This window comes from Sturnira hondurensis, unplaced genomic scaffold, assembly GCF_014824575.4.
Source record: "Sturnira hondurensis isolate 20B ecotype Veracruz unplaced genomic scaffold, ASM1482457v3 Scaffold0007208, whole genome shotgun sequence".
Classification (NCBI taxonomy): Eukaryota; Metazoa; Chordata; class Mammalia; order Chiroptera; family Phyllostomidae; genus Sturnira; species Sturnira hondurensis.
In genome coordinates this window covers 2135184-2151572 of record NW_028079839.1, presented here as the reverse complement: position 1 = coordinate 2151572, position 16389 = coordinate 2135184, and the positions used below count along the sequence as shown (strand labels likewise).

The following is a 16389-nucleotide window of genomic DNA, read 5'->3' as shown; positions in this document are numbered from 1 at the left end:
GAGAGTGGTGTTTTTAATTTTCTCAGATGGAAAGAAACTTCCTAAGCAAGTGGGTGAATTAATCACCAAGGCCCAGAGGGCGGGGGAGGTCACGCCGCCCAGGCGACCCCCGGTCATCCATCACCCACTGTCAACTTTCTGGGCTGCTTCTCGTCTCCAGGGTTATCTCCCTGTGGTTGTTCTCTTACCTCACAGGGTCCCCCGAGAGTGGGAGAGTGGGTTACATGAGATCATGTGTCTTGGTAAACTGTAAATCACCCCACAAGTGGGTGGTGGGGTTCAGGCTGTTGTTTAGCGCGGAGGGGTGCGGGAACCATTGACGACTAGAAGGCCTCTTTCCAAAGTCCAGCTCGTTTCTGGAAGGCACTGGAGGGCCGCGGCGGGGCCATTCGGCCGCGCGCCCAAGAGTTCTGTGTGAACAGCGCCGGTGCGAACAGCAGCTTCCTCGAGACCGCCCCCACTACTGGCCCAGGCGTGCGAGGCAGACGTTGAAGACAGCATCTGTGTTCACCCCAAAGGCGACTCACAAAGAGTGGAGTCAGTGACTGGCGTTAAAATCTCCCAGACTCACGAAGCACCAAGTACTGCAGACAATTCACAGACGGCCTCGAGGGGAAGCCCATCCCGACGTACCTTGTTTATTCCTTATGAAGACGCCCCAGAATCCGAACTCTGGACATTTTAACCAGCCGCCATCGCTGACAGATTGGACCCGCGGGCCCGAAAATCCTAGGAGTGCATGGAGGCCTTTTGAACACGGAGGTCGTAACTCACAGTACATGTTACCAGGGTGGCGGAGGGAGTATCCTGACCAGGGGTGTCATTAATTACGCACGTCTTTGAGCGTGTGTGAGAGTGTGTGTTTTATGTCTCTGGTAGTTACCAGTAAGACCCGCCTTGGAAATCGCTCTTTGGCCCAGGCGGTATCTAGGAATTCGTGTGGGAGTTTCAACTCAGTCGAGGTTATCCCTTCCTGGGCTTCTGGGAGCATTTGGTCTCCAGGGGGTGAGAGCTAAGAATTCCACCTTAGGGAGTGAGAAAATTGTGAGGATAATTTGAGCGCTTTTGGAAAAGAATATTTAGCGTAATAGAAAATATCACTTCCTAGAGTAGGAGAAAAGGCAGCGTTAACATTCAGAAATTACACTCACGGCGTCTCTATTTTTGGCAACAAGCTTTCTGCTCAGAGGAGCCTGGAGTAACTGAACCAGCTGCGGCAGGAGCTGCAGAGCCTGGAGGGCACTCGGTCCTGCCGCTTGGTCCAGTAAGGCCTGGGGTTCCGACCGTGAACGGGGCAGACCCAGCCCAGAACTTGCGCCCTGGGGGGAAGAGGGAACTGCCAACCAGTGAGTGCTGAGAAGGCAGCAAACAGTGAGGATGAACGGGAGACAGGCACACCAGCGGGGGGATCCGACTGGAACTGGGGGTCTGGGGAAGGGAGACGTCTGTGTGGGCGGGACGTTCAAGCAAAGCCCGAAAGGAAGAGAGGAAGAGAGGCATGGCGAGCCTGCAGAGGTCACAGGTCTCGGGCAGGGGGAGGGGATGCCGAGCCAGGGCCTGGAAGCTGGATCAGAATGTGGAGGGGAGGTGCCGCTGCACAGACTGGAGGAGCCCCCGCAGGCAGAGCCCTGTCTGCATAGCGGGAACTGGGCTTCCTCTCGGATCAGCTAGAAGTCACCAGGGTGGTGGGGGGCTTAGGCGGGGCTGGAGGGTGACCTGACTTCTCTTTTCGGATTTTTTTCATGGTTAAGAGGATCATGTAGCTTCTGAGACATTGTTGCCAAATTAAGGAGCTTCCTGTAAAAAAAAAAAAAAAAGGCAATAGTCTATAAACACTAGCTGCACGTTGGGGTAGTGACCCGGTTGGAATCGGGACCAGGTCCTGCGTGAGCCCGCCTGTACTCCCTCTCCGCCTGCCCCTCCGCTCAGCTCCGCAGTCTGGAGACGCGGCGTGGGTCGTGGAAGGTTCTGTCCGATTGCCCTCTGCTTTCCCTACAGCCAGTGTCCTCTAAGGGCTCAGCTTCGGAGGGCCACCGCAGGGCACCGTCGCCCTGTGTGTGTCTGAGAGGGCTCACAGCGGCCGTTCGCATGCAGAGGCTGGGCAGTGTGGAAGGGGCTGTTGGGGTTTGTCTAGTCCAGACCCACAAGGGGCTCCTGGGGAAGGGATGTGCTCCCCGTCCCCGGTGGGAGTGGCAGCAGCATGTCAAGTGCCCAGGGTAATGGGGGCTGAGAAAACAAGCACGGGAGGGTCACCCTGGGCTCCCAGGCTGGCATCCACTCACAGTCACTGCGGGTGGACAGTCAGGAATACCACGTGCAACTAGATCGGATAACCACGTCGAAGGAGAAACATGGCCCTGCTCCTTCCTCCGGAGCTTGTACAATTGGCTCCTTTGATTCCTTCTAACTCACCTTCTTGCTACCCAGCTGTCTGACATGGAGCACCTCTGGGTGGCCTCTGCCTGAGTTCAGCCTTCTCTAACGAAAACCCAAACGAAGTGGGCCCAGCCTCTAACGCGGGACAAGCCCACTGCAGGAAAGAGGGTTAGGGGGCCGGTCACCGACTAGGCCACCACGCACTGCGGCCTGCGTGCAGGGCCCAAGGAGCGGGCAGGGGTGCAGACACGGGAGGCGGGAGCCTCGACCTCTGGGAACTGCGGCGGGGATGACGGGCAAGTAAGCTGGGGCTCGCAGACCGGAAGCTTAGGGCACTGGTGAGACGTGTTAGGGCGCGTTGGCACCCCTACTCTGACCCATTTACACACCCCGGGCCTCATCGCCCCTCCCCTCTGAGTGTTTCAGGGTATGCCTCTAAAAGATAAGGAGAAGCCCTGGCTGATGTAGCTCAGTGGATTGAGCACGGGCCTGCGAACCACAAGATCGCAGTTCGATTCCCAGTCAGGGCACATGCCTGGGTTGCAGGCCAGTTCCCAGCAGGGGACTCCTGAGAAGCAACCATACATTGATATTTCTCTCCTTCCCTTCCCCTCTAAAGATAAATAAATAAAATCTTTTAAAAATTTTTTAAAAAGATAAGGAAAAATTCTTAGCCATCACCACCATCATGGCATTTTACACCTTTTTAAAATCGACCCGTAACTCACTGTGAACAGGAGCAAAGGTTGCACAGGGGTGGTGGGCCAGGAGACGTTCTGAATGAAGTCCTGTCTGAACCGCTCCCTGAAGGCGTGAATAGGGTCCGGTGAGTCTCCGCAGAGTTCCTACCTCACGTAATGGGGAAACTGGGTTTCTTTTTGAGGAGGCCTCTATCTGAAAAACTGTTTTAAAGGACTAAAGTGAACGGCACTTTTCAGTGAAAAATTCCCTAGAGCTTCGGACGTGGTGGGAAGTGACGGAAACACGATGCGTCTGGAAGGTCCACATGCTGTTTGTAGAACTTTCTTTCCTGAACATTAGTGTAGGACATGCTTGATTAAAACTCACCCCCTTTTGAACTTTGGGGGGCTGAGGCCATGAAAAACATTTACCGCAAAGGCACTTGGTGAGAACGGGATTGGAGGAAATTATTTCCCTGTATCAGCTCTTCATTTGATTATTTTTTTCTCAATGAAAAGTTTAAGATAGTCTTTACTTCCTTCTTCAAAGGGTAGGAAGAAAAATGGAAATCTTTACCCAAGGAGGGGGCAGAAAAGGGAGGCGTGAACACGAAATGGGGAAGTCCAGTAAGACTGAAACAGAACTGGTCAGGGTCCGGTTCATTACACTGCCTGGGCGACTGAGTTGGCCCCAGCCCCAGGTTATCACAAAGGAAACACGGACTGGCAGGACCGGGTTGGGACAACCGTTCAAAAGGACACGTGGATACAGGGCACGTTTTTTTTTTCCGCTCCACATGATTAGATACTGCTCACTGGACAATAAAGGCGTTCTCCCGTGACTGCGGCAGAGCTGGGATACTGGAAGTCACCACCCAGGGGCATGATAGAACTGTCCTCCCCTCCTAAGCTGGACACACAACACAGGTCAAGACAGGGAGACGGGCCTGCATGGCCACCGTTCCTTGAATATCCACCTCAGGGGAAGTGAACCTAGGCAAACTTGACCTTGACCCTTGAGGATTGCATTCAGGATGTCTTACTTCATCAGTAAACTGTATGAGGTGGGCAGGATTATGACCCATCTTAAAGGTAAGGGAGCTGGAGCTCAGAAAGTTTAAAAAAAATGCCTGCACTTTCAACACGACCCACATGGAAGCCCCCAGACATAGGCCAAGTCACCAGGAGCAGCCCCCTGCCTTTCCATCTTCGGGTTCCTTATCTCAAATAAAGATCAGCAGCAGCTCTAACCCTCAGGGAGAGGAGAAAGGCATCTATCCCAGGGGACTGGTCACAGAAAACTGTGCTAACTCCCGACCATAGGCTTCACGGGGGCCGAGTGTCACCAGGCTCCTTGCACCTGGTCTCCGTGCAGCTGGTCTCTGTGCAGCCGGGTTCTGTGCAGCTGGGCTCTGTGCAGCTGGGCTCCGTGCAGCTGGGCTCCATGCAGCTGGACTAAGCATAAGCCTGGGCAGCTGTGCCGTCAGGCCTCCCCTTGTGTTTGCCACATGGAAGTGGCCACAAGTGTGTTGCCATGTTTGGGCTTCCTGGGGAGACTGAAGCGTCAGCAGCACAGAGCAGTGTCCCTGTGCGACTTCTGGGAGGCAGAAACAGTGCCCCATTTTTAAGCTGTTTAGTTCTGCAAACCTCAGCTTATGTTCCAACAGCAGAGAGTTCCTTCCTGTCGTTGCTCATTAATCCCCCGTTTTATTTGTGGCAGAACGTGTGTGAAAACAGTTCGGCTGAAGTTCTGTCGATCTCCCCCCAGACAAGCACACATGTCCACCGCTTCCTCCCCTCCCTAGGACAGGTGGCATGGGGGCTGCAGGGTGGGGTCAAGGGTAAATGATGGGCCTCACTACAGCCAACAGTATCCGGAAGGACCCACTTTAAGCTCCACTAGGTCAGGAGTTTTGTCTGTTTTGTTCATTGCTGAGTCCCCAGAACCTAGAAGAGGGCTTGGTATGTGGTAGAGTTAAAAAAAAAATACTTCTTTACTGAATGGGTGGATGAAAGGGTGGATAAATAGATGGAAGGGAGGGTGGGTGGGTGGATGACTGAGTGGGTGGAGAGCAGACGGTTGGGTGACGGCAGGTGGATGAATGGGCAGAGGGCACTTACAGCACAGTCAGATGCGAGAGGGGCACGGCCATCCCTCCCCCCTTGTGAACGACCGAAGCTCCAGGGAGAAGACTCTGGTCTACCAACCGTCTCTCACGCTGACTCTGGCATCTGCGGCAACATTGCCACTTTCATTTCCTGCCTATCCCACATCGGCCTGCAATGGGCTTCCAGTAGCTCTCGAGAATACACACAACCCAATAAACAGAAAAGCGAAACGAAAGTAAAAAAGAATGAGGGCTGAGAAACCCCAGGTAAGCAGGTAGCCTCGTCCATTATGGCTTCTGTCGTTTTAATGCTCACGGAAATCAGGGCGACAAGAGCGATTTGCTTTTGGAAGGCAGAGCCCTTCCAGAAGGGGCTCCTCCTGCGGCCCTAGCTTAGCTCAGCTAGAGGAGGAGGAGAGAATCCAAAATACGAAAACTAGAAGTAGCTGCACGAACGAGACCCCGGGGAGCACTCTGGGTTACAAAGAACGTCCTCTCTCCCTTTCCATCTGCTTGTCACGGCCCTGGGAGGGGAGAGCAGACGGCATCTCCATTTTACAGGTGGGCAGACTGAGGCCCAGTTGGGATCTGATCGAGATGTCAGCCCACAGTTTCTGGCTCGTGGCCTCTGGCCTGGTCCGTGGCTCCTCACTGCGTATCTGTTCCCGATCCCTGGGGGGCCCAGGGCCAGGGCTGCTGGGCTTCCGAGTTTCCCAGCGGCCATGGTGCCGAGCCCAGCATCCAGAGCTCGGGGAACCCAGAACAGGGCCTGTGTAGATGTCAGTCCTGGTGCCGTGGCTCGGAGGCATCTGCCTTGACCAGTTTCCCTGTCACCTTTGATTAGAAGTGTCTTCCCTGTCCCAGACTTGCAGACACCGTAGAAGTGGCCGGCAGGATCTGCACAGGTCTGTCCCCAGGATGAGAGGAAAGGGCCGAGTCATCTGTTCGTGTCCCCAGAGCCCCGCCCTGGACGAGCCCTGCAGCCTTTTCTTATAATGAACCTGAGAAGTTTCAAGGATGCCCCCTCTGATGGGCTGGGGTCCCTGCAGTGTAGCTCTGGGTCCCCTGCCCATGCGTCCCTTGCCTTTTGGGACTGGGTTTGGGAGGAAGCAGCCACTGCAGCTCAGAGTGAAGGTTCTACTTTCCGGCAATGCTGGAGGTCTCCTGTGTACCCCTCCGCTGGCCAGAGCTCAGTCGGTCTCTCTCGTTATTAAACATTCTGGGAGTTACCTTTGCACTTTAACTGGCTTCCAGGAGGAGGTGCAGAGGTAAAGTTCATGTGTTAAAAACATGAACATAGTGTGTCGCAGACGCCACTGTTTGCGGCCAGGGGTTTGCTATTAACAATGGAAATGTCCTACTCAGGACGTATTTCTGACCCTCTGCTCCTGGCCTCGCACTTTCCTGTCACCTGCAGCCCATCTGGGGAGTCCGCTGGGTCCGAGCTCGGCCCTGACGCCCCCACTTTTCATTCCTGGCGCTGCCAGGAGGAAGCATTCTCCCTGTGCCCCTGCCCTGCCCTCTGTCCTGCTGCAGAAGCTGGTGTTCTGGCTGGCAGGGCAGGGGGTGCGCTGGGCACGCCTCCATCTCCCATCACACCCTGGAGGAGTCCAGCCGAGCGGCTGCTGTCCAGGAGGGGGACTCTCTCCTGTGCTCACAGCTTGTTGGGGCCAAACGGACTCACGGCCTCTCGCAGGTGTGTGCGGGTGGGCCCAGGCTTGGCCTCAGGTGTGCCGGATGAACCCCACGCCCCGGCCTTCGTTTGCTGTTGCACTGAAGACGATTGGGGAGGTGCCCTCGCGGGTCCCTCAGAGTCACGAGCAGGACCGAGGGGCCCGAGGCTCCGGGGCTGCTGCCTTCTCCTCCACAGATGCTGGTGGCCCTCCCCTGGCCACTTGTGCCGGGTCCTGCCTGAGCCTGCCCCGTGGGTTACCTCAGAAGCCGTCCCCAGGGACCTCCCAACCACCCACATGGCAGTGTGGTTGCTTGGGAAAAACACAGGCCTTCAGGTCAAAGGGCCACTTTTAGTCCTGACTTGAACCACACGACTGTGGCCAGGCACCTAACCTCTCTGAGCCTCAGTTTCCTCGTCCTTAAAATAGGCATGATGTCATTGGACTCCAGGGGTGTCGGTGAGCGAGGGTGCCCACCAAGCTCGGGGCCTCAGCAGGGGCTCCCTAAAGAATAGTGAGTGCTGTTAATATTTGTAGTCATTATGCCTGAAATGCAAGGCGAGGTGAGGTCCCGAGCCCCTGAAATGGGGTGCTGCCCACAAGGCTGGTCGCCGTGGGCCCAGATACCTCCACTGGCCCCAACAGGGCGGCCTTTGCAGTTCACCTCAATTTTGTGCATTTGCAAGTTTTTATTCCTGGGCATTCTTGTGAAAAACCTGAGGGTTTTTCTGAAGATGGCCCCAGAGTTCTTAGCTTGAAGCATGGCAGAGCAGCGTCCCTCCGCAGCGTGACCTCTTGCACCCTCTTGCTCTGCGTGGGCCTTGAGCTCACCCAGGCAGAGGAAACGGTCATCATGCAGGGTTCATGCCCCTGAGGGGAAAGGAAGGAGTAGAACTGACCATGAACTGCGATAGAGCGAGCTGCTTTTAAAAACATCTTCAAACTGCTTGCGGAGTTCATGATAAAGAGTAAGTCATTAGGTCATGTTCTCAGAGCACGGTGCCAGGTCCAGTCTGTTTGTGGCCACCGTCCACTCTGAGCTCAGGTGACCTTGACCATGGAGTAACAGGACGGGAGAACACCTGGAGGGTGCTCAGGTGACGTGAGCTTTGGGGAGAGACATTTGGGAACTGAAAACCAGCGTGGCCACCCGGCAGGTGACAGCCATCTAAGCATGTTTCCATTTGTTTTACTGTGTTGGTGGTTTGGTTGGTTGGTTATGCTCTCAAGTTCAAGGTCTGGTTGAGTTAGTAAAAGCCAGCCTGTCCGGAATGGAGCGGAGTCTTTTTCTGCTGTAACACCACGTATGCATGTGTGCAAGTTAGGGATCGTGTTTAACGGCCTGATCATGCCTTTGGCTCCTGAGTCATTTTCCTCTCAAGTTTACTTGTACTTGTGGTTTCACAGTTTTAACAACAGCTATGTTTGGGCTACAATTATAATAAATTCTGTCCCCTATCGGATATGTTGCCCAGCAGCTGAATGTTCGAGGCACTGCCAGCCAGTAATTTGAAAGAGCCAAAGCAGCAACTCTAAATAAGGAAAATAAATGCGCATCATTTTCCACATAAATACTGGCCACCAGCATCTCACGGTGCATTGAAATTAACCAAAGACTCGCGTGTTTTTGTATGGAGCTCGCTGATCCGCATCCTCAGCCACGTGAGGTGTTCGCTATAATCCCCATTCTGTAGATGGGAAGACTGAGGCTTCCTGTGTACAACTTCTGTTGTATTCGATGGTACCCAGACTTGGTCTTCCGATTTTAGTGCTTCTCCAACTCCTCCACGCCACGTGCCCAGGTCCAGAGGAGTCCCCCAGGGCAGCTGACTCTGTCCCTTCTGCTGTCAGGAGAAAATAAAACTCAATTTTAGTCTGCAGAATGCAGTCAGTGGGAAGCAGAATATTTTCCAGAACCAGCTCTTCCTTAACTGTCTAATCATTTATCAGCTGTGGGAAATGGGAGATTTCCTTTTTTCTTTTTCTTTTTTAATTCATTTAAACAGAGAACTCCGGATGGCTTCCCGTCCGTCCCCGGTTTCCTGCGACATTGGCTTTTCCGGCCACACAGTGGCATCTGCTCCAAGCTGTTCGCAGCAGCCGCCCACGCTGTGTCACCCTGCTTTCCCTGGTCACTTCCGTTCCTTTCCTGCAGTCAGCAGATGGCCCGATGTCACCCCCGAGCTTGGTGGAGCTGGAGAGCCGGGACTCTGGGACCCAGCACACATTCCTCAAGGAGGCAGCAGAGTCACCGGAAGCGCCAAGAGCAGTGACCTGCAGCCTGGTTTCTGAGAGGAAGAGTCGCTGTCCCCCCAGGAATCCCAGGGAGCTTTCGCAGGCAGAGAGCACCCCAGCCTCACTGTCAAGGTCGATCAGTTGGCTTTGGGGGCACACACAGCGCACACAGCGCTGATGCACACAACGGGCTCCTACAAGAAGAGACTTCTGATGGCGGTTTTGTCAAAGGGGCCCCGGACGGGGCGACTGCAGTATTAACCTGGGACTCAGTTTATGGTAGGAAGTGGCAGGTGGCGTCCTCTTTGGAAAAGTGGGTTTTGTGTGTGGTTTTATTTCCCCAAATCACCCAGTTGTCACACCCCCTTTTTGTTTCCAACCTTGCAGGCAGCTGGGGGAATTTGCCCCCAGGTGTTCTCGGTAGTTAAATCTTAGAAAAAGGGGGGGACGTGTTGACACTGAAGAGGTCGCAGCTGCCAAGGGAGAGCCTCTGCCCAGGAGCCGCATGCAGCATCTTTTTCTGGGTCCGAGGTATGATTATTTTCGAACGCCGAGGCCAAGTGCTGCTGGAAAGGGCTTCTTCTCTGAATAATTCTCCAATTTTGTTGGTACCAGTGTGTCTTTGTGATATGTCGATTCAGTTGGCTTCTGTCCTGACGTATTGGGGCTGTTTATGAGAAGCATTTTAAAAAAACCCTCTAGGACAAGGTTGCCGAAAGCCGTGGGAGAAACCGAAGCTCATGCTTCTTAACTACAGGCACGGTCTGCGCAGCGTCTTCGGGATCGTGAGCGGCGCCAGGGCCCGATTCCATGTTCTTGTCCATATACCGGCGGATGAAGGCACGAAACATGAGAAACGGTTTGAGCCAATGGAAGGCCACGTGCTATACGCTGACTCCGAAACCAAAGGAAGGAACTTGCTTCAGAACAGGAACATGGCTGTTCGCAGTCGGAAGCGTCCCGACCCCTGGACTAGTTGATAGGGTGATGGTTAGTCTACCTGCTGTCGCACTTGAAGTTGCCCGAGAACTCCATCCCGATTTGCATGCTCTTTCCTCTGCCTGGAACGTCCTTCCTCCAGGTGTGCCCACAGCTTATCCCCTCACCCATCCCCCCAGGGAGGGCCCCGATGCTGTCCCCAGGTGAGGTCACCCCTGACCACCCTCCCACACTTCCTCCCACCCTGCCCAGTGTTTTCTCCTCAACACTCACCCCCCGCCTTTCCAACACAATGCTCGTCCTTCTCTTTTGAAGCGCAGTCTGCCCCGCCAGAAACCAGCTCCACAATGGCAAGGACTGTTGTGTGCTTTGTAGGTCTCCCCCAGAACAGTGCCTGGCATGTCACGGGTGTTGGATGAGTGTTTGCAGAATAATCAGATGACGACGGACATGATTCTGCCTGTCTTTGTCTAAAGCCAGACCTCCTCTTAATCCCCCCAAAGAGTCAGGAATATCCTATGTCGGAGTGTGACAGGCACCTGGCTTCCCCGAGGAGAAATCACGGAAGGGCAGAGTCGGCCGACACTCTCCTGAGATAAAACACCCTTGGGCCTTGTCACCCAAAGGGAGTTCTCAGGTGATGGCAGAGGGGGAAACAGTCGGAATGCCGACTGGCCAGTGCGTGGCGGAGGCAGGCATGTTTGGGGGAGCGTGGCCTTCCCCGGGGGCGTCACCCGGGGCACTCTAAGAAAGGCCCCAGACTGCGGGGGAAATGGGAGCACTCACAGGTGTCATGGCGGGAGCAGTGGGCCCCTGCCGGCTGGGCTGGAGGTTTGCGTCGTGCGGACTTTGAAGGCAGGTGACACAGGGTGAAATGAGGCCATGCGGTGTGGGGTCCAGCTCTTGCTGTCCGCGGACACCCTGCTAGAGGTCCCGGTCCAGCACCAGCAGCTGTTGGTGCCACGCCTGGGGTGCCACGTTGTTGCGGACACCGAGGCCCCTCGAGGGGTCTGACACCTGGGCACAGTTCCTTAGAGCGAGGCTGAAACCCGTGACCCAGATGGAGGTTATTTATCTGTGATTCTAAGGGACAGAGAATTTTAAAAGCCCTTGGGACTTGTCCTTCTGCAGAACAGCAGAGAGCCAGGAGAGACAGAAATGTGTCATCGCACAGCCCACTGCAATTCTGCCTGACCACACCCGGAGCAGACTCACGGATGCCGTGCCCACCACGAGCTGTTCCGTCCCCTCCCCCCAGCACTCTGAAGTTCTAGTCCTGGACCCAAACTGATCTCATTTGCCTTGTCTCTGTGCCATTTCTTTAATGTCACCCCCCCCAACACAGAGCCCAGAATGTGTGTGTCCCTTTGGAAGACAGTGACATGAGGGTCCTGTCAGAACTGGGGCTGGAGCCATCTCAGCCCCCTGGCTGTCAGGTTGTGCCCTCCCCCCTCTCGCTGGAGAGGCAGGCAATCCAGACAGCTGCCGTGCCACCGGGCCGCTCTCGGCGGCTGCTGTTCTTGCCACAAACCCTTCCCGAGGCCTACAACTCACCCCGGTGTCTTTCCTAATTAGCAGTTAACATAGCCGGGAAATCAGTTTCCTTCCGGAATGAACTGATAAGAGTTTATCACAGAGCCCGGGGCGCACCAGTGAGTGGGATGACGTCTAGTCTCCCAGGCCAGAAGCTGAGCTGCATGTTTCTCGGGGGGAGTGCCCCCCACACAGGGAGGCAGGTCCCATCTCGGCCCCGGGCAGGCTCATTTCTCTGCTAAGAGAAGAACTCTTCTCAACCGCCCATGTAATGAAGCATTGTCTTCCCGATGCCAAGTCCTTCTAAACCGATAAAATGACCATTTTTCTTGTGGATCATCCCCCGAGACTATTCAGCAGCATTTCGATACCTGGAATAAAGAGTCTGTCCCCCAAGGGAAGTTATAAAGCTTTGAAAAGGGGCTTTGTTACAGCAGGACAGATAAGTCATGGTTTATTTCTTCCACACCCAAGAGCAGGACTTCCATTCATTAGTGTATGTGTCAATTGGAGTTACAGTCCCGAGTTAATAAGCTTGTGAGAAAACTTGTGTGGACAGTGCAGTGTTACGGACTCAGCAGTGGTCCTAAAAAACTGCCAAACTCCATCCTGAAAGAGTGGCAAGTCTGCCATCTTCGGGGAACGGCGGCGTGCACTGATGTGGCCAGTTGGTTGGGACCCAGTGATAATGTCATCCTGTGACCATCTGCACAGGGAGAGGGTGTCAGGGCTGGCTGATCAGCAGGCCCGCTTTCTCCCTAAGTGAGACGACCTTCTGGGTTCTGGCGTGCCTGGGCCTCTTGGCCCTGGCTACCTGCGGTCATGGGAAAACGCATCTTTAAAACAGAGCGAGACAGGGTGACTCAGCTACTGAAGGAACAAAGTCCTGACTTCCAGGGGCTAACCAAGACCGAGCGGTTTCCCATCGGAATGACCCTCCGGGGCTCGGCGCTGCAGGTGGCATCCCTCCCTGCAGTGAGTCAGGACCAGGCCCAGCTCCTCCGAGTCCTAGGACCATGGAGCCCCTGAGCTCAGCTGGCATAGAGAGGAACATTCGCTTAAACACCTCCGACCAGAAGTGACGCACATTGCCACCTCTGCTCGTGAGCCAAACCCACGAACCCACCCGGTGCAAGGGGGCAGGGCAGCCCCTCCAGCCGTGGAGCAGAGAACATGAACTCTGCTGGGGAGGTGGCCAACTCAGCCACATCCCTTTATATCCCTGGTATTTTGAGGCAAAAGCGGGCCCTGCCCGTCGACCCCTCCACTCTCTTCTCACTGTGCTTGGGAAAGATAGGGACAGGCCTTCGTAGACCTGCAGCCAGGATCGGCCGGCCCCAACCAAAGCGGGGTTGTGTCCCTCGATCCCTGGGACTGCTAAGCAGAGTCCTTTGTCCTGCTTCCTTCTTTTCACTTTCCAATAAGGACATCAGTATGTGTCCACACCACTGGCGACAGGTCCTAAGAATTCATGTGTTCCATGGAGTCGGCTCACGTGGAACTGTTAATAAGGTAGACATGGCTCTGTCTACACTCGTTGGCTTGAGGACCGTTGGAAGAGCGTGTGCTTTAGGATAAAGCAGTCCTTGTCGGTGGCATTGGCACTGTGCAGGGAGGGGTCTCAGGGCACCCACACCCAGCGTTGCCTGGTTTGCCTCCTTCTACACTGGGTGCTGAAGGCTTTGTTCGGCGAGCCCAGCCGCAGACCTGTGGGCGGGAGTCGCTGGGGGGCCCAGGATCCGCAGCGCAGGAAGCAGACGAGGCCGGGCCAGGCTCTGACCACGGCCCCGCCGCTCCTCTCCGCAGGTACCCCTTCCCCGTGGGGTTCAGCAGCTGCAGCAGGAACGACCTGGAGGCCAGCCTGGAGAAGGGTGTGGGCATGTGCCTCTTCAACCTGCCGGAGGTCAAGCCGGCTTTCGGGGGCCCGAAGTGTGGGAACGGCTACGTCGAGGAAGGAGAGGAGTGTGACTGTGGGGAGCCGGAGGTAAGAGGCCTTTCCTGGCCGTTGCCTTGGGGGCGTGTCCAGGCGAAGCCGCGGGAACACAGGGCACTCACTAGGCCCGATGGCCGGGCTGGCTGGACCACAGCTGGCAAAGTCCTCCGGGGGCACCTGGAACAAGTCCCCAAGCCAGGAAGCTGTCTTAGATTTTAACTATTGCACAAAATAAGTCATATCACTGGCTTCAGGAGATAAAGGACCCCCTCTGTTGAAGGACATGGTGTTCTTGGCAAGGTGAGCACCACAACAGTGGCAAAGCATTTGGCTTTGAGTTTGACAGAAGAGAAAGCCCGGGCCCACCGGCTTCAAACAGCTAATAAGCACCATATCTTTCTCTCCGTATGGCTTGTGAACAAGGGGAATTTGAATACGCAACACTCATTTTTCACCAGGCGCTTCCTCTCAAATTAAAACCCCGTGTGGCTGCCACAGCCGCCTCCGCGTGCTGGCCCACGGCTCCCGGCTCCCGGCTCCCAGCCTCCTGCCTCTCTGCTCATTAGCTTTCAGAAGCAATAAGCAAAAGCAGGGGACATTTGTATCCAGCAAAGGGCTTTATTCAATTGTATTCTCCAGCCAGCATTGGGAAATTGTCCTGTTCCTGTAGGGCCCAAGGTAACATTAATCAGCATAAAAATGGTAATGGCCACTTTTTAATTTCTTACCTAATCTTGAAAGGGAAAGAGAATGACAGGAGACAGGGAGGCCCCTGGAAGCTTGGAAGAGGTTGTGCTTGGCATGAATCAAAGCAGGGAGCTTGTGCAGAGGCGGCCGAGTGTGGGGCACCCTGCCCATGAGCTTCTGCGAGCCGGGGTGGTTGACAAGGTCAAGGTGGGCTTGGGTCAGTTCACAGATGGGCTCAAGCGGGGCTTGGGAAGGGTGTGCTTGGAAAGCTACTCCAACTGGGGGAAATCGTGCTGAGACTTCAGGACAGGCCTCAGGTTCCAGTCTTCATCTCACAAACAACTTCGGGGAATCTTCATTGTGTCCTTCTCTGGGTCGTGGAGATTTCCCACCCCCGAAGGAATGGCCTTGGTCCAGTCTGACCGTTTCAGCAAGAATGTTGGGTGTGAATAAGTAAGCACTGGGGAGCGGGTTCTAGTGGTGGTTTTATCAAAGGTTTTGTCCCCAGTGGTGGTTGGTTTTGCTCACAGTGCACAGGCTGGGTTGCCGGGGAGTCACCAGCCTCATCACAGAGTGACAGGAACGCTCTAGGGTCAGTGGAAGAAAATGTGAAACTGTTTTGGGACGGGGTATGCGAAGGGGAAACTCCTTAGAGACTTTGTTAATTACCTAAAGAAAACAAATTAGCTTAAGTTATCCATATGTCTCAGGGGAGGCCATGCCCACTTAAAAATGGCTCATCTTTGGTTGGAACTCCTCGGGATTGTTCACTGACCTAAATGACTTGGACGGCTCTTCATGGAGCCACAGATGAGCTGCCAAGTTTGGGGTGACTGCTTTAGCATCCCTCACCCCACATTCCAGCAGGACCAGCAGCGTCGCTGCCACCCTCACCATCAGCACCGTTAACATTAGCACTGTCACCATCTCCATCCCCACCACCCCTCCCCCCATAACCGCTCTGCTGTTACCACCACTGTCATCATCATCATCACCACAATGACAATGTTACCTCCACCTGCACCAATCAGCATCCCCAACATCCCCAGCATCCCCATAATCCTCATCATTTCCACCAATCAGCATCCCCACCATCCCTATCCCACCAATCAGCATCCCCAGCATCCCCATCTGTCCCACCAATCAGCATCCCCAGCATCCCCATCTATCCCACCAATCAGCATCCCACCATCCCTATCCCACCAATCAGCATCCCACCATCCCTATCCCACCAATCAGCATCCCCAGCATCTCCATCAGTCCTACCAATCAACATCACCACAACCACCACCAGCTGTGAGAAGATGCCTGCGTGCCTGAGTTCTGCCGTCCGCTGATGCTGTGGCCTCTCTCACCTCCATCAGGGGCTCATTCCTCTTCGACAGGACGCTTACTCTCTGGCCAGGCAGCACATTGCATTGCAGGCGGATTGGATGAACTCAAACTCTTTCCTTGTGTAGAGCCAAATCTCACTTACACACAATCCCCAAATTTATATGGCTGTGCTTAGCGGCCTTGTTTCCCAGGATAAGTTCTTGGTACTTGAGGAAAACTCTCATTCTGCTTGACTAAAGTCCTTCCAAGAAAAGTTGCAAAGTCACAGGTGAGACTTTTGCCTCACTTTTTAAATTAAAAAAAAATTGATTGATTGATTTGAGAGAGAAAGAAACACGGATGTGCTGTTCCACTCACTGATGCATCATTGGTTGATTCTTGTATGTACCCTGACTAAGGATCAAACCTGCAACCTTGATGTATCAGGATGACGCTAACCAACTGTGCTATTTGGCCAGGGCCTAATTTTGTTGGTGTTGTTGTTTTATCTTTCACTTTTCAGTGTTCAAGCTCAAACTGTGTCTAGTAGTGTGACAACCCAATTCCAGTTTCCAAATCGCTTTGACCAAAACTCATAGTCCCACCTGCTAACCGGGGCTCTGTATCCCCTCCCCCAGTGCTCAGGCCCTGGAAACATTCCTCACGCCTCTGCTCCCTATCGGCCCCTGCGTCCTGCGGCCCGTTCAGGGGCTCTATGGGTCTCCAGCTCACTGCTGGAACCAGCTTCTGCTCCCTCCCTTCCAGGGATAATCTCCACCATCTTCAGAAGGAGGCATGACTGCCCTGCCCCCGTGTGCTGTAGTGAGGAGTCCACATCCGCACGGGACGCACGGCTCAGGAATGACAATCAGGGCGTCTGCAGATGGCTGACCCACGGCTTCGTTATTCTT

The 16389-nt window shown here is 54.6% G+C and overlaps 1 protein-coding gene across 1 annotated transcript in view; it reads left to right on the top strand.

Moving 5' to 3' along the window:
* ADAM12 (ADAM metallopeptidase domain 12) overlaps nucleotides 1–16389 on the top strand; it is a 195343-nt gene that overhangs the window by 137990 nt on the left and 40964 nt on the right. The window contains exon 10 of the mRNA XM_037051284.1: nucleotides 13351–13528. Coding sequence (XP_036907179.1) covers nucleotides 13351–13528 — 178 coding nt within the window. The remainder of the gene's footprint in view (nucleotides 1–13350; nucleotides 13529–16389) is intronic.